Source organism: Chiloscyllium plagiosum, chromosome 2, assembly GCF_004010195.1.
Source record: "Chiloscyllium plagiosum isolate BGI_BamShark_2017 chromosome 2, ASM401019v2, whole genome shotgun sequence".
In the NCBI taxonomy this organism is placed as follows: domain Eukaryota; kingdom Metazoa; phylum Chordata; class Chondrichthyes; order Orectolobiformes; family Hemiscylliidae; genus Chiloscyllium; species Chiloscyllium plagiosum.
Window position 1 is genome coordinate 26,084,969 of NC_057711.1, and position 23,635 is coordinate 26,108,603.

Sequence of the window (23,635 nt, forward strand, 5' to 3'; positions counted from 1 at the left end):
CCATATTCATATAACCTTTGTTTTGCAAATAATATTTCCCTCTTAGCCGTTTGAGTAAGTGTAGTATTTAGAGCTGTCCTAAGAGCTGTAATCCTTTGCAATTTAATAATAGAGGGTCTATCAGTGTATGCTGTTTCAGCCGCTTTTAAGCGGGTTTCAAGCAAACGCTGTTGTTCTCCTTTTAATTTCTTCTGGGTCGCTGAGTAGGAGATGATCAAGCCTCGCGTGTATGCTTTGATGGTCTCCCACATCATTGATGGGTTGCTAGCTGTACCTGAATTAATTTCTAAAAAAGTTTTAAATTCTTGCGAGAAGTACTTTACAAATTTACTATCTTTCATTAGGAAGGGGTCCATACGCCAATGCCGAGGGGATGTCCCACTGTTCCTCGCCTTAGTTTCCATATATACAGCAGCGTGGTCAGAAATTGCTATATTACCTATTTTACAGGATGATATGGAATTTTAAAAAATCGAGGGGGCAAAAAACGTATCAATTCTGGTATGACATTTATGTGGATTGGAGTAGAAAGAAAAATCTCTGCCCTGTGGATGAAGACATCTCCATTCATCTACTAATCCTAATTCTTTGTTCAGTTCCATCAATTGTCTAGATCTGGGAGATACTCCTGCAGTACTCTTGGGAATCCTGTCTATTTCCGGATCCATAATACAATTAAAGTCTCCCCTTATAATTATATGACGGGCATCAAAAGCCATCAATTTTGAAAAGGCTTCCGTTAATAATTTAAAGGGGTGTGCCGGGGGGCAGTACAAATTTAAAATCCCATATTCCTCTCCATTTATAAGGGCTTTAATCAGAATATATCGTCCAGATTCGTCTTTTATCTGCTTTAGGATTTTGAAAGGGAAATTCTTCCGAACAAGAATAACAACTCCCCTACTTTTTGAGCTAAAAGAAGAAAAAAAGGCCTGATCAAATCCACCCTGTCGTAATTTCGTGTTCTTTATCCGACAGGTGTGTCTCCTGTAGGAGAGTTATATCAACTCTTTCTTTCTTAAGATTTGATAATATTTTCTTCCTTTTGACTGGCGAATTACTCCCCTTGACATTCCAGGTGCACCACTTAACCGACTGATCAACCATAATCATCCAGGCAAATCAGAGACCCCTCAGGAGGGGAAACCCTATCCAGAACATCCCGAGCATAGAGCATATAAAATTTACAAAAATAAAGGCTCTCTAATACACTCACAACAGTATAATAAAAAACTATTTCTAAATAATTTAAAAAAACATATTTAAGTGGAGATTTTTCCCCCTTGTTCCCAGGGAGTGTCACTTCCTTTCCAAAAGTCCATCATATTCTCTCCCAACCAATGCCCCACCCTTGACCCAGGCGCTCCTCAATAAAATGAGGAGAATTCAGATATAATACAAAGCTAGAGTTAACAGTGAGCACCCTAACCCCACCCATACCAAGACCTGGATATATTTGGTAATGTTAATACCATATATAAACATATAACTATAAAATTACAACCTCAACAAATAATAATAAAATATAATAATACAAAATAACAAGGGTAAAACAATCCCGCTCCTAAAGACAGAGGTAAAATAGAATAAGGTAACCACCTCCCCCCACCAACATTAACCAAATCCCCCGGCTTATATATATATGCACATACATACACACACATATACACATAAAATAATAAAAGAAAACAACCCCGGGGGGGAGAAAATCAAATCCCTCTCCCCACCCTCCCATGATAGTATTAAATAGTAAGGTAAGAAAAAAGAAAAAAAGGGGGGATATAAACCAAAGCGGGGGGAAAGGCAAACCAACATCCATTGTCTCTCACAATTTATCTAAGAGAGTCCAAGAATTCCTGAGCCTTTTCTGGCGATCCGAAGTTATACACGATCCTTCATGGTTAAAGCGTAGCATCGCTGGGTAGCGTAAGGAGTACTGATTATTTAAGTCCCTTAAACGCTTCTTCGCCTCGTCAAATGCCTTCCTCTTTCGGACCAGAGCTGGGGAAAAGTCCTGGAGTAACATGATCTTGGATCCTTTATAGATCATGGCTTGGGAATCTTTTCCAAGATTTCTAGAGGCTTCTAGGCGGGAAGGCCCAGCAAACGAATATTTTTTCGACGACCTCTATTATCGAGGTCGTCAATGTAATTCTCTAAGGTCCGGACTCGCTGTACGAGAGTCCACACCCGATCCACGGCCGATTGCGCTGTAGTTTCGGAGGTCGTGGCCTTTAGCTCCGCCCCTCCGACTCAGCGCTCGATTTCTTTAATGTCTCGGTCGTGCTTCTGCAGCGCGGCCGAGAGTGAATCCCATCGATTTCAGGATTCTTCGATAAAAGCGTCGATCTTCGCAACCAGTTTGGAAATCATTTCCACGAGGCTTGTCACTGTAGGTAAGTCCCCCGGGGCAGCTGTGGATGCCTCCGCTGCAGCTGGAGAGGGTGGGGGAGGGGTTCCTGCTTGCTGAGAGCTGCGGGCTCCCTTCCCTTTGGTCATTTTTACTAAATATTAGATTGTTTAAGTGTAATACTAAGCAACTAATTAAATTAACAGTTATTATGAATGATTTGGTGAGTGTGGTGGGGGTGGGTGACCCACTTTACCCAAGTCTTGGGAGGAGCACTATAGACTCAGACTTGCTGGGTCGCCGCCATCTTGGATCCCCGTGTTTTCTCTATTTTATTCATCCACTGAATTGCTATGCAGGTAGAAATGAGTCAATGACTCTACCTTAATAGCTAGGAAAAGTGCTTTATTTTGTTTTTATGTACATCCCAGTGTTATATTTTCTTTATAGTTTTTGACTAAAAAGAGAATAAAGAGTGAGAAAATAAACTAGGAAAACAAACTAACAAGGATTATAAAAACTGATTAGAGTTTCTCTAAATACATAGAAAGGAAGAGGGAGGTCAAAGTGATACTTCAAACATCCCATTAATACTAAAGAATACAGGGGGAGGAATTAGCTGCTATCACTATAATATTAGACAAATGAACAGGGCTAAAGGCAGATAGTCCCCGGGCCATGATGGTTTGCATCCTAGGATTCTAAAAGAGATAGCTACAGAGATTGTGGATGCATTGCTTGTAAATTTCCAAAAATTGCTGGATTCTGGTCAAGTACTAGACGATTGGAAAACTGCAATGAGATACATCTATTTGAAAGGACAGGGAGACAAAAGTGGGTAGTTATATGCCGATTAGCCTAACGTCTATTGCTAGAAGATTATTAGAATCAATTATTAAGGAAGTAATTGCAGAACATTTGGAAATTCATAAGCTAATGAAGCAGAGTCCGCATGGCTAGATGAAGGAAATCTTGTCTGGTTAATTTATTACAGTTTTCAAGGAATTCTCAATCAGAATGGATAAAGGGGAACCAGTAGATTTGTTGTATTTGGACTTCCACAGGCATCCAACAAGGTATTTCACATAAGGTTAATTCATAAGATAACAGACCATGGTGTTGGAGGTAGTATATTGGCACAGACAGAGAATTGGCTCATGGGCAGGAAACAGCGAGGGGCAATCCGTGACCAATGGGTTTTCACAGGGATCAGTGCTAGCACAATGGAAGAAAGTGAATGCATTGTGGCTAAGTGTGTAGACAACACAAAAATTGGTGGAAAGGAAGATTGCAAGAGGGATACAAACTGTTTACAGAGACATATTGATGGCTTAAGTAGTGGGCAAAAAGTTGGCAAATGGAGTACAAGGTGGGAAACTGAAAAGTTGTTCATTTTGGAAAGGAAAAAAAAACCTAAGCATTATTTAAATTGAAAGATACTGCAGCATTCTCAACACAAAAGGACTTGAGGATACTTGTGTATGAAGCACAGAAAGCCAGCATCCAGGTGCAGCAGGTAATCAGGAAGATAAATAGAATGCTAGTGCTTATTTCAAGCGAGTATAAGAGTGGGGACGTCTGACTACAAATGTACAAAGTGCTGGTGGGACCACATTTGGAGTACTGTGAGCAGATTTTGGCCCCGTTATTTATGGAAAAATATCATTTCATTGGAGGCAATTCACAGAAGATTCACTCAGATGATTTTGGTATGGAGGGATTGTCTTAGGAGTAAAAGCTAAACAGTTGGGCTCCACTATTGGAGTTTAGAAGAATGAGAGGTGATCTCATTCAAACATACAGGGGCTTGATAGGGTCAATACTGAGAGGATGATTTCCCTCATGGAAGAGTCTACAATGTTCAGCTAGAACTGCCGAGTGCACGATCCTTCTCAGCCTCTTTCCGTAGTCCCAGGCATTATAGACGCCAGTCTTCAGCCAATGCGATTCACACCACATGATATAAAGAAATGTTTGGAGACACTGGATATTGCAAAATCTACAGACCCTGAAAACAGTCTGGCAATAGTACTGAAGACCTGTGCTCTCGGACTTGTCACTCCCCTAGCCAAGCTCTTCCAGTACAGTTACAACACTGGCATCCACTTTACCATGTGGAATATTGTCCAAGTATGAGTGTACATAAAAAGCAGGTCAAATCCAAACTGGCCAATTACCACCTCATCAGTCTACTTTTGATCATCAGTAAAGTGATGGAAGGTGTCATCAACAGTGCTACCAAGCAGCACCTGCTCAGTTTGGGTTCTGCCAGGACAACTCAGCTCATGACTTCATTACTGCCTTGCTTCAAACATGGACAAAAGAGTTGAATTCCAGAGATGAGGAGAGAGTGATAGCTTTTGATATCAAGGCTGCATTCAACTGAATGTGGCATCAAGGAGTACTAGCCAAACCAGAATCAATGAGTACTGAGGGCAAACTCTCTGGTTGTTGGAGTCATACCTGTCACCAGGAAGATGGTCATGGTTGCTTGGAGGTCCAGGATATGTCTGCAGGATGTCCTCAGGGTAGATTCATAGGTCCAATATCTTCAGCTGCTTTAACAATGACCTTCCCTCCATCATATGGTCAGAAGTGGGGATATTTGCTGATGATTGCATAATGTTTAGGACCGTTCACAAGTCCAGAAATACTGAAGTAGCGTGTGTTCAAATGCAACAAGATTGGGACAATATCCAGGCTTGGGCTGACAAGTGGCAATTACAATCGCAACACACAAATGCTAGGATATGACCATCATCAATAAGAGACAATCTAACCATCACCCCTGACATTCAAAGGTGTTACTATTTCAATCTCCCATTATCAACAACAGCCTTGGGGTTACCATTGACCAGAAACTCAATTAGATTTGCCACATGAACAAAGTGGCTACAACAGCAGGTCAGAGGCTAGGATTACTGTGGTGTGTACCTCACCTCCTGACTCCCAAATGCCTGCTCAGCATCTACAAGGCACAAGTCAGGAATGCGATGGAATATTTTCAACTCACCTAAGTGGGTGATTGACACCATCCAGGACAAAGCAGCTGTCACTGATTGGCATCAAATCCATTCCCTCCATCACCAACTCGCAGTAGCAGCAGTGTTTACAATCTAGAAGGTGTACTGCAGAAATTCTCTAAAGATCCTTAGACAGCACCTTCCAAATCCACAACTACTTCCATCTAGAAGAACAAGGGCAGCAAATACTTGGGAACACCCCTACCCACAACCTCCCTCCCAAGTTACTCACCATCCTGACTTGGAAGCATATTGCTGTTACTCCACTGACGTTGGGTCAAAATTCTGGAATTCCCTTCTTGTGGTTCAACCCACAACAGGTGGACTGCAGTGGTCCTAGGAAGCAGCTCACCACCAGCGTCTTGAGGGCAAGTAAGGATGGGCAATAAATGCTGGCCAGCCAGCAATGCCCACATCCCACAAATCAATTTTAAAAATCCTGGTACATTGCATTGTACTTCAAAAATAAGAATAAGGAAGAATCCCCGCCAAAATGGGCTGTGTTGCTTCATACACCATCAAGCTTTCTCTTACTGAATATCATCCTCAATCTTATTTTAGGCAAATGCCTGAGTTACATCATATGACATATAACAGTCACATGGGTCTGCATGGGACAGCTCCAGACATATACAGTTTCATTGACCTTAGAACAGAGCAACAAACACAAACACAAAGAAAACTTTTCTGCAGAGTAAAGATGAAACGTTTCAGCTTGAATAGTGACTTTACCATTGCGAATTGTAATAGCATCTTTCTTTGTACAGCACTGGAAATCAATGTTTGCTCTCCTCCACCTCCCCTCCCCCTCTTTCCTCACCAGTTGTTCTCAATTAAAAAGACTTTTGATAGTCTGAATTCCTCTCCCATGTAACATCTATATATATTCCCAAAAACAAGTCCATATCCTTAGATGAAATTACATGTCTCTTATGCACTGCACTTTACTAAAGTTTTCTAAACTTGATATTTTGCCAATTTTTTTCCCTTTAAAATGTCCAGTTGCAGAGTCAAAAACCTCACAACACCAGGTTATAATCCAACAGGTTTATGTGAAATCACAAGTCTATAGAGCGATGATCCTTTGACAGTGAAGGATCCTCACTCTGAAAGCTTGTGATTTCAAATAAACCTGTTGGACTATAACCTGATGTTGTGTGATTGGCACTTCCATGTCATATCCAGTTGCGAAGCTATAGATTTCCCTCACCCCAGGTCTAAAGGACCTACAAACCCAGACTTCAGAGAAATGGCAAAAGAAATGGCACAGCTAGGTAGCATGTCCAGAATTCCAGGGCAAGTTTGGTATGAAAAAGATGCATCAAAATTCCAAGGATCCAAAATTTTAACTCATAAAACAAAGGTCAATGTAATTGTAACTTTCATTGTTTGCATCTACACTATTCAGTTGTAGGCAACATTCCTTGGCCCTCAATACCAACATTGAGCCATGAAGAGAGAGAACATCTGCTATTACTGCCATCAAGAGTGCTGTGAGCCACTATGCTCATGTGGGGACAAAGGAAGCTGATACTGAACTTAATGGAGGGAGCTGAGGAGCTTTCTGAGGATGAGGTTGAGCAAATTATAACTATCATGTCGAACTCGAATCAGTACAAGATTCCCCAATGGACTTGAACAGGCAGAAGGATGTTAAGGATAGAAAATACAGCCAGGTCGTGGCTAATGGCTTGGACTACAAACAGAAAGGATCTGGTGCAACTAAAGAAGATCTGTGCACATGGGTGTCTGCAACACTTCGGGGTCTCCATTTGAGCGGTCAGCATATAAAGACCACAGGCAGAACAGCATGGACAGTCGGTGTGTCTAAGATGCAGCAAATATTTCACCAGCCAAATGTGTCAATAAATGTTTAGTCAAACAGGAAAAGAAAATTCAGATTCTAATGCTACAACTCATTGTTAGCCTCCCATACTTTGTTTTTTGATGCCTCGTCCCCTAAACATGGCATTTATAGTATAACGATTGCACTGACTAATGTTATCAGAGCCAACAATTTGTATCTAACTCTCTTTGCTAAAATAGATACATACCTACATTTCTGATAGACCCATGTCTCATGCAAAATCTTTTTGCATCAGTTCATTTTCAAAATTAACATCACATCAAGCAGGCATGAATGAAGGACTACAAGAACAGATGTGAAAGGATTTATGAGTGTGCTTGGGATAAAGGATCTTGTGACCCTTCATAGCCTATGATCATAAAGGCCTAGTCTTAAAGGTCTGGAGTCACATGGTCCAATCAAAATCAATGCCCACTGTGAGGCATGTCTGTTGAAGGTCATGACAACCTTCGTCCTGACAGGTGTTTATGTAATCCTCAGAGGCCGAGGCACTACAGTATAAAACAGCTATTTTGTACAGGCCGAAATGCAATGCTGGCAAATGTCACTTGATTTCTTTTTACTTTTTCAGATCTCAAAATACCGTATAAACTGAAAAAATATACAAATTTTCATATTCCCACTGCATATACCATATGTGGCTAATGCGAACACTTATCTGAGATTGAGTTTCCCACCATTTTTAACAATCCTTCAGATCACAAGATAAACAGATGCAAGATACTGAAGACAATCTGCGATGGTAGGAAATTGATTTACACCAAACTCAATTTTACACTGCTCAATTGCATAACTGTATACCTATGCAGCATTCAAACCTCTTTTTAGAGACAGAGAAGGATCTTACAGGATGTGGCAGCAAATCAAAAGCAACATTTCAATGATGAGTACTGAAGTGTTCAAATTACTATTGTAAAATAGAAGAGAAGACAGCACAAAATGGAGTTTGGCTTATGTGCTTGATTTTCTAAAATATAAATTGCTAGCGAAGGAGGATATCTCAACTTATTGCAGTAAATTTATTTTCTAAAGCATACAGTGATATTAAGCTGTCAAAAGTGATTCAATATTTTAACAATTATAGTCAGCTGATCCTTGTGGACTATTGCCATGACCTGTAAAGTGACACCCATCAAAAGTCCACAGCAATAACAAATGGCAATCAAAGATACAACTCTAAAACCTATTAAAAAGTAGATACTGTCTACAAGTAGTTTTAAAAGACTGACTGATTACTAAATGCTTCAAAGCATTTTTAAGTCATAGTGTCATAGAGATGTACAGCATGGAAACAGACTCTTTGAAGTATGGTCACTCTTGTAATGTAATGAAGGAAGGCATGTCATATAGTACCATCCCCAGACTAGTATTCTGGAATGGGGTAAAAACAATGACTGCAGATGCTGGAAACCAGATTTCTGGATCAGTGGTGCTGGAAGAACACAGCAGTTCAGGCAGCATCCGAGGAGCTTCAAAATCGACGTTTCGGGCAAAAGCCCTTCATCTAGTATTCTGGAATCCCAGGCTAATGTTTGAGGATATGGATTCAAATCCACCATGGCTAAAACAGAGATTCAAGATAAGGAACGCATATTCAACACAGTTACCTGTAGACTGCTAGAGAGATCAGTGTTGGGGCCACAATTATATACATACATATTTATGATGTGGATGAGGAAAATAAATAAACTATAACTAAGTTTGAGAAAGACACAAAAACAGGTGGAAAAGTAAATGATTAGGAAGACTCAGACTCAATTAGTCTGCACAGGAACATAGGTTAAGTGGGAGAGTAGATGGAATATAATGTGGGGAAATATGAGGTTATGCACTTAGAAAGAATAGAGTTGTCAAATATCACTTAAATGGAGAATGTGCTGCAGAAAGCTACAGCAGAGAGGGCTTTGGGAATTATTGTGCACAATTAATACAAATCCAGCACCAAAGTTCAGCAGGTAACAGGGAAGACATATAAAATGTTGGTCTTTATTTCAAAGGAAATGGAGAATAAAAATAGGGAAGTCTTGCTAAAACTTTAAAAAGGACTAGTCAGACCACAGCTAGAATAATGTGAACAGTTTTGGATCCTTTATCTAAGGAAAGACAGAATGACATTACAGGCAGTCCACAGAAGGTTCACCAGGCTGATCACACCCTTTTGAAGTTAGGGAAAGGCTGTTTCACTTGGACGAGAACATAATCGCAGGATAAGAGATCACCTGCTTAAGACAGAATGGAGGAAGAATTTCCATGATACACTATATACAGATGCCCTACAGCAACTTGACAAGACTTCTTTAACGCCAATTGCAAAATGTGCAATCTCTACCATGAAGGATAAGTAAGCAAACAAATAAAGAACACTACCCGAAAGATCTCACGTGCTCAGGAACAGGATTCCTTCAATTTACTAATTAGTAGAGAGTAGATTACCTTTTTGTTTGTCACTTCTACCATATACAACTGATGCAGTAAAAACGAGACAGCGTTCCTCCAGGACCAAGGATGCTACATGGACAGCACAAACTACACAATCGTACATGGCATAAATTGAATAAGAAGTGTAAAACACGCAAGTCACAGTGAAATTAAAAAAAAGATCAATAATAGACATTCTTTTTGCAACAATTCAAAGTTGTGCAAAGAATTTCAGATGAGAAAGAATCCGATTGTACTGTGTTAAGGAGCCTGATGGCTTGGGGGAAGAAACTGTTGCACAGTCTCACCGTGAGAGACCAAATGCTCCAGTATCTTCTGCCAGATAGCAGGAGGGAGAAGAATTTGAGTGAGGGGTGTGTGGGGTGTTCCACAATTGCTCTTAGCCTTTCGGATGCAGCGTGTGGTGTAAATGTCTGTAATGGAGAAAAGAGAGACTCCGATGATCTTCTCAACTGTCCTCACTACCTGCTGTAGGGTTTACGATCCAAGACAGTGCAATTCCTGAACGAGGCAGTGATGCAACAGCTCAGGATACTCTCAATGAGCCCTCTGTAGAATGTGGTGAGGATGGCGGGGTGGGAGGTGGGCTTTCCTCAGCCTGTGCAGAAAGTAGAGACACTGCTGGGCTTTCTTAGCTTTGGAGCTGATGTTGAGGGTCCAGGTGAGATTCTCTGCCAGGTGTACACTAAGAAATTTGGTGCTCTTCATGATCTCCATGGGGGAGCCATCGATGTCCAACAGACAGCGATTGCTTTGTGCCCTCCTGAAAGTTAACAACCATCTCTTTTGTCTTTTACATGTTCAAAGATAGGTTGCTGACTCTGCACCAGCCCGTTAGCCGCTGCACCTCCTCTCTGTACGCTAACTCGTCGTTCGTGCTGATTAGGCGCACTACAGTCGTATCATCAATGAACTTGATAATGTGATTCGACCTGTGCATCGCAGCACAGTTGTGTGTCAGCAGCTTGAACATCAGTGGACTGAGCACACAGCCCTGGGGGACCCCCGCGCTCAGTGTGATGGTGTTGTAGATGCTGTTCCTGAACTGGACTGACTGAGGTCTCCCAGTCAGGAAGTCGAGGATCCAGATACAAAGGGAGGTATTTACGCCCAGCAGACTCAGCTTTCCAATCAGGTGCTGAGGAAAGGTAGTGTTAAATGCAGAACTGAAATCTATGAAGAGTAGTCTGATCTAGATGTCCTTCTTCTCCAGATGGGTGAGAGCCAGATGGAGGGTGGTAGAAATGGCACCATCAGTTAGGTTGATACGAGAACTGAAAGGTGCCTAGTGAGGGAGGCAGCAGGGTCTTAATATGACTCATCATGAGCCTCCAGAAGCACTTCATGATGATGGATGTAAACGCACCAAGGCGGCAGCTGTTGAGACAGGACACTGGAGACTTCTTCGGCATGGGGACAATGGCAGTAGCCTTGAAGCACACTGGAACGATAGTGCAGCTCAGGGCGATGTTGATGTCCGTGAGAACACCCGCCAGTATGTCAGAGCATCCTTTGAACACTTTGCCAGGGATGCTACCTGATCCAGAAGCCTTACGTGGGTTGACTCTGCGTAGGGTTTTCCTCACATTGGCCGTGGTAAGACCAGCGCCTGGTCATTGGGAGTGGGGGGTGAACTTCCTCGCTGCCATGTCATGTTGTGCCTCAAACTGTGCACAAAAGTTGGTGAACTCATCCGGGATGGAGACATCACCAGCAGAAGCAGGTGATGCTGTTCTGTGATTGGTGATGGGCTGGATGCCCTTCCACATGCTCCACATATCGCCACTGTCCTGAAAGTGGCTGCGTATTCTCTGTGCGTATGCACGCTATGCCTCACTGATGGCATAGGGTCAGGTTGGCGCTTGTCGTTGTTAGGGCCACCTTGTTATCTGCTCTGAAGGTGGAATCATGGTCCTCAGCAGCACATACACCTTTGCAGTCACTCACGGCATCTGGTTGGGGCATGAAGTGGTGGTCTTGGACGCAGTGACATTATCAATACACTTGCTAATGTAGCAAATCACCAATGCAGTGTACTCCTCTAAGTTGATGGAATCGCCATCAGTTGCAGCCTCCCTGAACACGTGCCAGTCAGTGCGTTCAAAACAGGCCTGAAAAGCAGAAACGGCTCTTGCTGGCCAGGTTTTCACCTGCTACAGAACCAGCTTGACACATCTGATGAGCAGTCTGTATGCACAACAGAGATGTGGTCTGAGGAGCCAAGGTGGGGCCAGGACTCTGACCTGTACGTGTTGGAGATGTGCGTGTGAACCAGATCCAGCTTTAAACCCCAAGCTATTTTTTAAATTTCCCTTCAATAATGGGTTGTAGCAATGACAGTTGTTAGCTTTTTGTTGGATTATGGCAAGGCCATTATCTGATCTATGACTGATGAAAGGAGGACACAGATAACATCAGAAATGATAGGGAACACAGGGTTTAGTGACAGGGAGAAACCAAAACAAATCTGTATAAATGGAGAATTAGTGTTAAAGAAATTAATGGGATTGAAAGTAGATAAAGCCCCAGGACCTGATAATCTTCTGAAGGAAGTTGCCCGAGAAATAGTCAATGCTTAGTTGTCATCTTGCAAGATTCTTTGGACCCGGGAATAATTCCTACAGACTGGAGGGTAGCTAATATAACCAGACTATTTAAAAAGGGAGGTAGAGAGAAAACAGGGAATTATAGACCAGTAAGTTCGAAGTTGGTAGTGAGGAAGATGCTTCAGTCCATATCCAGGGATATTATAACACAGCACTTAGAAACCACTGTAGAACCAGAGAGAGTTAGGATGGATTTGCAAAGGGAAATCATTTTTTGACAAAATCATAGAGTCAGAGATGTACAGCACAGAAACGGACCCTTCGGTCCAACTTGTCCATGCTGACCAGATATCTACCTAATCTAGTTCCAACTGTCAGCACCCGGCCCATATCCCTCCAAACCCTTCTTATTCATATACACATCCAGTTGCCTTTTAAATGTTGCAATTGTACCAGCCTCCACCACTTCCTCTGGCAGCTCATTCCATACATGTACAACCCTCTGTATGAAAAGTTGCCCTTTAGGTGACTTTTATACCTTTACCTTCTCACCCTAAACCTACGCCCTCTAGTTCTGGACTCACCCACTTCAGGGAAAAGACTTTGTCCATCTATCCTGTCCATGCCCCTCATGATTTTATAAACCTGGATAAGGTCACCCCTCAGCCTCTGATGCTCCAGGGATAACAGTCCCAGCCAATTCAGCCTCTCCCTATAGCTCAAATCCTCCAACCCTGACAACATCCTTGTAAATCTTTTCTGAACCCTTTCAAGCTTCACAACATCTTTCCGATAGGAATGAGAACAGAGTTGCATGCAATATTCCAACAGTGGCCTAACCAATGTCCTGTACAGCTGCAACATGACCTCCCAACTTCTGTACTCACTACTCTGACCAACAAAGGAAACCATACCAAATGCCTTCTTCATTACTCTAACTACCTGCGACTTCACTTTCAAGGAGCTATGAACCTGCACTACAAGGTCTCTTTGTTCAGCAACACTCCATAAGATCTCACCATCAAGTGTATAAGTCCTGCTAAGATTTGCTTTCCCAAAATGCAGCACCTTGCATTTATCTAAATTAAACTCCATCTGCCACTCCTCAGCCCATTGGCCCATCTAATCAAGATCCTGTTGTAATCTGAGGTAACCTTCTTCACTGTCCACTACACCTCCAATTTTGGTGTCATCTGCAAACTTACTAACTATACCTCTTATGCTCACATCCAAATGGTTTACATAAATGATGAAAAGTAGTGGATCCAGCACCGATCCTAGTGGCACTTCACTGGTCACAGGCCTCCAGTCTGAAAAACAACCCTCCACCACCACCCTCTGTCTTCTACTTTTGAGCCAGTTCTGTATCCAAATGGCTAGTTCTCCCTGTGTCCATGAAATCTAATCTTGTTAACTCATCTCCAATGGGGAACCTTGTCAAACGCCTTACTGAAGTTGATATAGACACATCTACCACTCCGCCCTCATCAGTCCTCTTTGTTACTTCTTCAAAAAACTCAATCAAGTTTGAGACACATGATTTCCCACGCACAAGGCCATGTTGACTATCTCTAATCAGTCCTGGCCTTTCCAAATACATGTACATTCTGTCCCTCAGGATTCCCTCCAACAACTTGCCCACCACCATCTACTGGAATTCCTTGAGAATGTAACTCATTGAGTAGATCAAGGGAGCCAGTGCCAAAAAGACAGTTAAGAAGAAGGTGGCACTCCAATCACCCTTGTGCCAGTCCTATTCCCAAGCTTGCACGAATAGGATCAGTGTGCCAGCACAGTGCTGTTTCCTGGCATCAGTCAGGGAAAAGAGAAGTGGACACAGATAATGGGATATACGTACCACCCTCTGCGTGAAAAAATTGCCCCTTAGGTCTCTTCTATATCTTTCCTGTCTCACCCTAAACTAATGCCTGCTAGTTCTGGACTCCCTCACACCAGGAAAGAGACTTTGTCTATTTATCTTATCCATGCCGTCATGATTTTATAAACCTCTATAAAGGTCACCACTGAGTCTCCAATGTTCCAGGGAAAACAACCCCAGCCTATCCAACCTCTCCCTATGGCTCAAATCCTCCAAACCTGGCAATATCCTTGTAAGTCTTTTCTGAACCCTTTAAAGTTTCACAATATCCTTGCAATAGCCACAATATGACCTCCCAACTCCTGTACTCAATACTCTGATCAATAAAGGAAAGCATACCAAATGCCTTCTTCACTATCCTATCTACCTGTGACTCCATTTTCAAGGAGCTATGAATCTGAATTTAAAGGTCTCTTTGTTCAGCAACACTCCCTCGGACCTTACCACTAAGTGTATAAGTCCTGCTAAGATTTGCTTTCCCAAAATGCAGCACCTCGCATTTATCTGAATTAAACTCCATCTGCCACTTCTCATCCCATTGGCTCGTCTGATCAAGATCCTGTTGTAATCTAAGATAACCTTCTTTGCTGTCCACTACACCTCCAATTTTGGTGTCATTTGCAAACTTACTAACTATACCTCTTATGCTCACATCCAAATTATTTATATAAATGATGAAAAGTAGTGGACCCAGCACCGATCCTTGTAGCACTCCACTGGTCACAGGCCTCCAGTCTGAAAAACAACCCTCCACCACCACCCTCCGTCTTCTACCTTTGACCCAGTTCTGTATCCAAATGGCTAGTTTTTCCAGTATTCCATGAGATCTAACCTTGCTAACCAGTATCTCATGGGGAACCTTGTCGAATGCCTTACTGAAGCCCATACAGATCACATCCATTACTCTGCCCTCATCAATCCTCTTTGTTATTTCTTCGTAAAATCTATCAAGTTTGTGAGATATGATTTCTCACCCAAAAAGCCATGTTGACTATCCCTAATCAGTCCTTGCCTTTCTAAATACATTGACATCTTATCCCTCAGGATTCCCTCCAACAACTTACCCTAACAGGAATATACTGTCTCTGGACTCTCGTTATCTCATTTCTGAAGGCTTCCCATTTTCCAGCCGCCCCTTACCTGCGAACATCTGCCCCCAATCAGCTTTTGAAAGTTCTTGCCTAATACCATCAAAATTAGTCTTCCTCCAATTTAGAACTTCAACTTTTAGATCCAGTTGATCCTTTTCCATCACTATTTTAAAACTAATAGAATTATGGTTGCTGACCCCAAAGTACTCCTCCACTGACACCTCAGTCACCTGCCCTGCCTTATTTCTCAAGAGTCGGTCAAGTTTTGCACCTTCTCTCGTAGTTGGTACATCCACACACTGAATCAGAAAATTTTCTTGTACGCACCTAACAAATTCCTCTCCATCTCAACCCTTAACTGTGGCAGTTCCAGTCTATGTTTAGAAAGTTAAAATCCCCTACTATAACCACCCTATTACTCTTGCAGATAACTGAGATCTCCTTACAAATTTGTTTCTCAAATCCCCTCTGACTATTAGGGGGTCTATAATACAATCCTAATAACGTGATCATCCCTTTCTTATTTCTCAGTTCCACCCAATTACCTTCCCTGTATGTATTTCCAGGAATATCCTCCCCCAGTACAGCTGTAATCTTATTCCTGAACAATAACGTCACTCCCCCCTCCTCTCTTGTCACCCTTTCTGTCTTACCTGCAGCATTTGTATCCTGGAACATTAAGCTGCCAGTCCTGCCCATCCCTGAGCCATGTTTCTGTAATTTCTATGATATCCCAGTCCCATGTTCCTAATCATGCCCTGAGTTCATCTGCCTTCCCTGTTTGGCCTCTTGCATTGAAATAAATGCAGTTTAATTTATCAGTCCTACTTGCTCTCTGCTTTGTCCCTCCCTGCCCTGACTACTTGACTCGTTTCTTTTATCAATTGTACCACTCTCAGATTGATCTTTTTCCTCATTATATACCTGGGTCCCATCACCCCCCTCACCACAGCAACCCCCCCTCCACTGCCCCACCTCCCAAACACACACACCCTGCCCCACCTCAATAGTTTAAATTCTCCTGAGCAGCTCTACCAAATCTCCCTGCCAGTATATTAGTCCCCTTCCAATTTAGATGCAAACTGTCCTTCTTGTACAGGTCACTTCAACTCCAGAACAGATTCCAATGATCCAAAAATGTGAATCCTTTCCCATACACCAGCTCCTCAGCCACACATTCATCTGCTCTATCCTCCTATTCCTACCTTGCAGCACTGGGAGAATGTGCTGAAATTTTATTCAAATTTATGTTCTTGTTATTTTCATGGTCTCCAAAGTTGGAAGACATTCAGCATGAACGAATCAACCATAAATTAAAGACTGCACAAAGATGCTTTCATTCCTTTGGTGTAAAATTCTACCTGTTCATTTTGTGGCATAACTGTTGTATCTGGAGCACTGTCCTTTAATCAAGTCCACATACTGGAAGGCGATTACTATTAAAATGAGTAATGAGCAGGTCAAATATTACAAAAGATTTCATTTACTCTGAAATGATGTAAATTAATGAGAGGATTATATTAACAGCATGGGGGGGGGGGGGGGGGGGGGAGGGCTCTATGTTATAGTGGTAGTGCCCCTACCTCTGAGTCAGTTCTAATCCCATCTGCTCCATAGTTGTGTAATGACATCTTTGAACAGGGTGATAACAGCACTTGTCAAATGTTAGCACCCTCTGCTGCTAACCAAGAATATAACAGTGTAATGTCCTAAAAGCATGACTAAAAATATCTCAATAGTATATGTGCCTTTATGCTTCGAACTTTGAACATTCTTATGCAGTCAATTACCATTAAGTCAGAATATATTTTTAGATGTTGCTTTATATGTATTATTTAATAAATTGTCACAGAAGAATCCATAAATCAGAAGGGTTAGACTGATTATTAAAACAATCAAATAGCTCAGGTTTTTAAGAATGTGATGATGTTCAACTGGGATATCCACTTCCAGTTTAATGATGCTGGTTACAGTGATGAAGCTTTCAATGTCAAGCCTTATACCTTACCATTTTCTGATTACTATTTTAATTTCTGAATTTAACAACCATCAGTGCTACTGCTGAATATAAAGACATTCACATAAGCATTTTTACAGTTAGCTCACACATCTTAATGTAAGTTATCCAAATTGTGAATCATTATACACAGAGACAGGTACATGTGATTTATAATCGAGTTGAGTTTTCATTCAAGGAATATGAATTTCATGGGAAGAAAATCATAAAGTTTACACGTTAATAGGTGCAAATTAAACTATTTCTGTTCTACAAATCCTATTTCAAATTTTAAAAAGAGCATTCATACTTTGCCTCTTCCACGTTTCCTATAGTTCCATAACCAGCAGCATCACTCTGTTTTACTCAAGCATTCTCTTGGGTATGAACCAGAGTAGACTGTCAGATCACTATTCAACCATGGTAAGTGGAGGCTCCACAAATCCTAATCAGCTGCTGCTGACTAACTGAATCACAGCATTAATTTTTTTGAGACCAGATAACTTAACAGAGAATTTATTGTGCCATTTTAAAATTTTGGCAATTTTTTTTTTGGGTTGGTAGAACACTCACCAAGTTTTCTTGTTCGATTCTCTCCTGCTCCCGCTGTCTGTTTAAAGTGCTGTGATAAACTCGAATCGATGAAGGCACCATTGCTTTCACTGCGACAGCTGTTGGTTTTGTGGCTTTTCGTGTCAATTCTTGTAACAATCTGTGATTTTCACGATCAATTCGCCTTGCTTCTTCATTACTAAATGTGTAATTTTTTTTGTACTTCTTTTTTGGAAAATCAGCCACTATCTTTCGCAGCTCGCTCCTTTCCAAGTGCATCATAGCTAAAAGAAATATAGAATGGTTACAGTATAGATGGAGACTAGTCTGTCTGTTAAGCCCACGTGAGCTCCCTCCAAGAACAATCCAGCTTAACCTTGACTTCCTTACCAACCTTTCTCTGTGATCATGTATTTTCTTCCCCTTCAGTGCTTGTCTGATTCCCTTGTGAAAACCATGACTGACTTTGCCCTCATCAAGTTCTCAGGTAGTGCATTCCATCTCCTAATCAGTTACCGCGTAACAAAATGCTTTACATTGTCTTTTGCCAATCTTAAATTTAAGTCCTCTGATGCTTGGCCCTTCGACCAATGTTTCTCTCGCTCTTCTGTCTCCTCTCAACTTTGAACAAGGACCCTAACTTTTCCAATTCATTCATATAATCGAAATCCCTTCCCTACCCCTTGAAAAATACTCAAATTTTTATTGCACTCTGTCATGTTCTCATATTCTTCCTGTTCATATTCTGCCGAGAATTAGACATAATACCAATTGTTTTATACAGATTTACCACAATCTCCTTGTTATTGTACTTACATCACACTTTATAAAATTCAGGACCCATTTGCCTTGTCCTGTCTGATTTGCCTTTCCAAAATGCATCACTTCACATTTATCGAAATTAAACTCTATCTGCCAGTCCTTGGCCCAATGGCCATCTGATCCAGATGCCGTTGTACTCTTCACTGTCCACATCTCCAATTTTGGTGTCATTTGCAGACCTACTAACCATGTCTCTTATGTTCACATCATTTATATAATTGACAAAAAGCAGTGGACCTGCATCAATCCTTGTGGCACACTGCTCGTCACAGGCCTCCAGTCTGAAAAGCAACCATCCATGACATTCTGTCTTCTACCTTCAACAAGCCAGTTCTGTATCCAAATGGAGAGTTCTCTCTGTATTCCATGTGATCTAACCTGAGGAACCTTGTCGAACGTCTTACTCAAGTCCATATAGATCACGCCCAACATTCTGCGCTCATCAATCCTCTTTGTTACTTCAAAAAAAACTCGATCAAGTTAGTGAGACACAATTTCCCACGCACAAGGCCATGTTGACTATCCCTAATCAGTCCTTGCTGTTCCAAATACATGTAAATCCTATCTCTCAAGATTCCCTCCAATAACTTGCCCACTACTGATTTAAGGCTCACTGGTCTACAGTTCCCTGGCTTTCTCTTACCACATTTCTTAAGTAGTCGCACCATGTTAGCCAACCTCCAGTCTTCTGACTCTCCTGTGGCTATCAATGGTACAAATTTCTCAGTAAGGGGCCCAGCCATCACTTCACTGGCTTCTCACAGACTAGGTTACTACTGATCAGGTCCCGGTGACTTATCCATCTTTATGCGTTTTAAGACATTCAGCAACTCCTCTTCTATAATATGGACATTTTCAAGATGTCACTATTTATTTCTCCACATTCTGTATCTTCCATATTCTTCTCCACAGTAAACTCTGATGCAAAATAGTCATTTAGTATCTCCCCCATCTCCTGTGGTTCCACAATTCAATGGCCTTGCTGATTTTTAAGGGGCCCTATTCTTTCCTAGTTACCAATAAGATGATCATTGCTATCTTATTTCTCAGTTCCACCCTTAATCCCAGGAATATCCTCTTCAAGTACAACTATAATATTATCGGAAATCAAAAACGGCACTCTCCCTCCCCTCTTGCCCTCCTTTTTATCCTTCTTATAGCATCTATAACCAGAAACATGCCTGTTCATTCGTGAGCCACATCTCTGCAATTGCTATGATATCCCAGTCACATGTTCCCAACCATGACCCTTTTTAAATTCCTGCCTAACTTCCTATATTCTCTCCTCAAAATCTCATTGCTTTTACTTCAGATATTGTTAGTTTCGATGTGTACAACGACTTTCTACTGGCTCCTCTCCCGATTGAGAGCATTCTGCACTCTCTCCGAGATATCTTTAACCCTAGCACCAAGGAGGCAAAACACCATTCTGATTTCTCACTGACGACCGTAGAAACGTCTGTCTGTGCCTCTGACAAGACAGTTCCCTATCACAATTGATCGGTTGGAACCCTGCTTAGCCCACATTACATTAGTCAGTCTCAGTACCAGAAATCTGGTTGTCCAAGCTACATTCCCAAGAGTCCATCATCGCCAATATTTTCCAAAACAGCATATTTGTTTGAGATGGGGAAAGCCACAGGAGACTCCTGCATTAGCTGCCTTCCTCTCCAACCTTCCCTGCAGATAACCCATCTACCTGACTATACCTGTGGTTTTTCTCCCTTCCTACAACTGCCATCCATCATACCCCTAGCTTCTGTTATTCCTCTTGCCTCTAACTGCTGTTCCAACCTATCTATGTGATCTGATAGGTTTCGCAACCAAACACTTCCTGCAGTAACATGGAAACTCTCCCTAATCTCCCACATCTGACAGGAAGAGCACATGACTCTACTAAAGGCCATCTTTGCACCTTAATCCACAGACTCAGGAAATAGCACAACCTTACTGCTCTTAAAAAAACACTGCTCCAGACTATCGTAGTACTCATGTTTTATATTGTTAAAGTTCAATCAAGAAAGAGATCTCAATAAAAACATATAATCGAACAAGAACCCGCTCTACTCACTTTTGTACCTTTACAAAATAAACAGTAGATTTAAACTTTAAAAAGCGACTTAGCTGCTCCCCTGTTGTGAGCTCTCCCACACAGAGATCTCCAAGATCCGCTGTGATTTCACTATTTGTTCATTCTTCTTAGAAGAACTCCAATGACCAGAGATACTTAAAATCAAACAGCAGAGGCAGTCACTGGGCTGATTCACTGCTGGGTCAGATAGCACTTCCCATGTGGTCAGGGAGTGGACTGAGTCATCAGTCTTTCTCCAAGTTGAAGAAGCAACTGCTTACTATTAGTCTGTCTTCTACTACTCTGCCAATCTTGTATCCCTGCTGCTAGTCTCTTTATTCCATTGGCTGATGGGTTGGGCCTAAACACATTAGTGCTTAGAAGACTGAGAGGTGATTGTATTGAAACACAAAATTCTGAGGGAGTTTAAAAGGGCAGATGCGGGGAGGAAACGTCCCTTTGTGGGGAAAGTTAGAACGAGGGGACACAAATGACAGCCTCCTTATTTTGAAATTGAGATGAGAACGAATTTCTTCTCAGAGCTGTGTGAGCACTTGAAATTCTCTTTCCCAGTGAGCAGTGAAGGCTGGTCATTAATCATATTCAAAGCTGAATTGGACAGATTTTGATTGATGAGGGTTATTCGTGGCGGGTGGGAGGAGAGGCAGAAGGGGAGAGTAAGGCCATACTCAGATGAGCCATGATCTTGTTAAATGGATTGGTGAACGACTTACTCCTAGTCCTATTTATGTTGTAATGTAGCACATTATCAAGTTTCAGGAGTCAATCTACAGCTCAGTAACTGCCATTTACCTAGTAACTTTTTCTGGTCGCTCATCAAAAACTCTAATCAAGTTAGTGAAACAGTGTGCCATCAACAAATCTCTGCTGGCTTTCATTAATCTACGCTTGACCACAGAGGTCAACCTGAGTTTGTCCTGGTATCACCTTTGAATAAGGTTAAAACATTTTGCAATTTTCCAGTGCTCTTGCAATTTCCATCCTTGATTCCCTCATCTCAGCATACTCAGATGCAGCCAAGCCAATTATGATAAATTATCGACTTTTAAGTACAGCCTACTTTTAATTGCTTTTATAAAACAATCTCCTTCAGAAATTGTAAGTGCATACATTCCTTTATTGGTCAGAGTATGGAGTACAGGAGTTGGGAGGTCATGTTGTGGCTGAACAGGGCATAGGTTAGGCCACTTTTGGAATATTGTGTGCAATTCTGATCAGAAGGTTGTTGTGAAACTTGAAAAGATTTGCAAGGATGTTGGAGGATTTGAGCTATAGGGAGAGGTTGAATAGGCTAGGGTTGTTTTCCCTGGAGTGTCGGAGGTTGAGGAGTGACCTTATAGAGGTTTACAAAATCATGAGGGGCATGGATAGGGTAAATACATAATGTCTTTTCCCTGGGGGAGGCCAAAACTAGATGGCATAGGTTTAGGGCGAGAGGGGAAAGACATAAAATAGACCTAAAGGGCAGCTTTTTCACGCAGAGGGTGGTGAGTGGGTGGAATAGGCTGCCAGAGGAAGTGGTGGAGGCTCGTACATTCAAAAGGCCTCTGAGTGAGTATAGGAATAGGAAGGGTTTGGAGGGATATGGGCCGGGTGCTGGCAAGTTGGACTAGATGGAATTGGGATATCTGGTGGGCATGAACGAGTTGGACCGAAGGGTCTGTTTCCATGCTGTACATCTCTATGACTCTATTATCTCAACTGTCCACTCCTTCAATATGTCTTTGATTGAACTTTTGTCTTTGATGAAGATAGATGCAAAATACCTGTTTCTCATCTCAGCCAGTTATTCTGCCTACATGTCTGGATTCCATATTTGGGTAATTAATTGGTCCCACCCTGCCTTAATGCCCTTTTCTGAGGTAAATGTTAATATAGCACATTTGAATTCCCCTTTATCTCAGTTTCCATCTCTTCTCATACTCTCTAGCTGCCTTTCATTTTCTTTATTCCACTTCCATGGTGATCATTCTGCTTGATTCGCTTGTAGTATCAACTAGACATTTGTCGTAGGCAACCTTTTTCTGCTTCTTTATCCTTCATTTCCTTTGATATCCAATGTAGTCTGGGGTAAGCTGCCCTTCGTTTCCTCCTGGAGGAAACATCTAATGCACTTGAACCATCTTCTCTTTAAAGGCAGCCCCATACTTTCATACTGCTTTGGCTGCCATATTGAAGATACAAATTTATTTGGGACAGTTTTTTTTCTCAACTCACTGAAAACTCACTCTCAACTGTTTGCTCTAGATTGTACTGTTTTTCTCCCCCCCCATAGGTAAACTAGACCTTATTTTACTAGGATCAACGTTCCTACATTTTCCAATACTGATACTGGACCCACTTGAACTACTTCATTCTCCAGATCAAGCAAAGCTTAGTTCACATGGGGTCAAAAAGAAGATTCAAGAATATTTTCCTAAACATATGCCTGAAACTCTTCCTGTTCTCAACTCTTGATACTATTACGATCCCAGTCTGTATGTGGAGTATTTAAATTCTCCATCATCACTACTCGATGATTCTTGCACTGCAGATAACCCTACCAATTTGCTCATCTTTTCTACAAATTGATATTCTACAGAACACATCCAGCAACATAATAGCGACTCTGCTATTGCTTAACTGTGTCCATGACTCCAATGACATCCTCTCTCTCTAGCACTGTAACATTCTCCTCAAATCAATACTCCCACTCCTCCACCTCTTTTGGGAAACATCATACTGAATAATTAGTAGTCAGTGCTCCCTGCTTTTTTCCAGCAAGGTTAACACTACAACATTTTGTCAGGTGTCTATCTACATTTGTAGTCAAAAAGCATGGCGCCGGAAAAGCTCAGCAAGTCAGGTAGCATCCAAGGAGCAGAAAAGTCAACATTTCGGGCATAAGCCCTTCATCAAGAATGCCCGAAACGTCAACTTTCCTGCTCCTTAGATGCTACTGACCTGCTGTGCTTTTCAGTGCCACATTTCTTAACTCG

At 41.7% G+C, this 23,635-nt stretch overlaps 1 protein-coding gene across 1 annotated transcript in view; it reads right to left on the reverse strand.

Moving 5' to 3' along the window:
• cfap97 (cilia and flagella associated protein 97) overlaps window positions 1-23,635 on the reverse strand; it is a 57,560-nt gene that overhangs the window by 19,664 nt on the left and 14,261 nt on the right. The window contains exon 2 of the mRNA XM_043705853.1: window positions 17,765-18,027. Coding sequence (XP_043561788.1) covers window positions 17,765-18,027 — 263 coding nt within the window. The remainder of the gene's footprint in view (window positions 1-17,764; window positions 18,028-23,635) is intronic.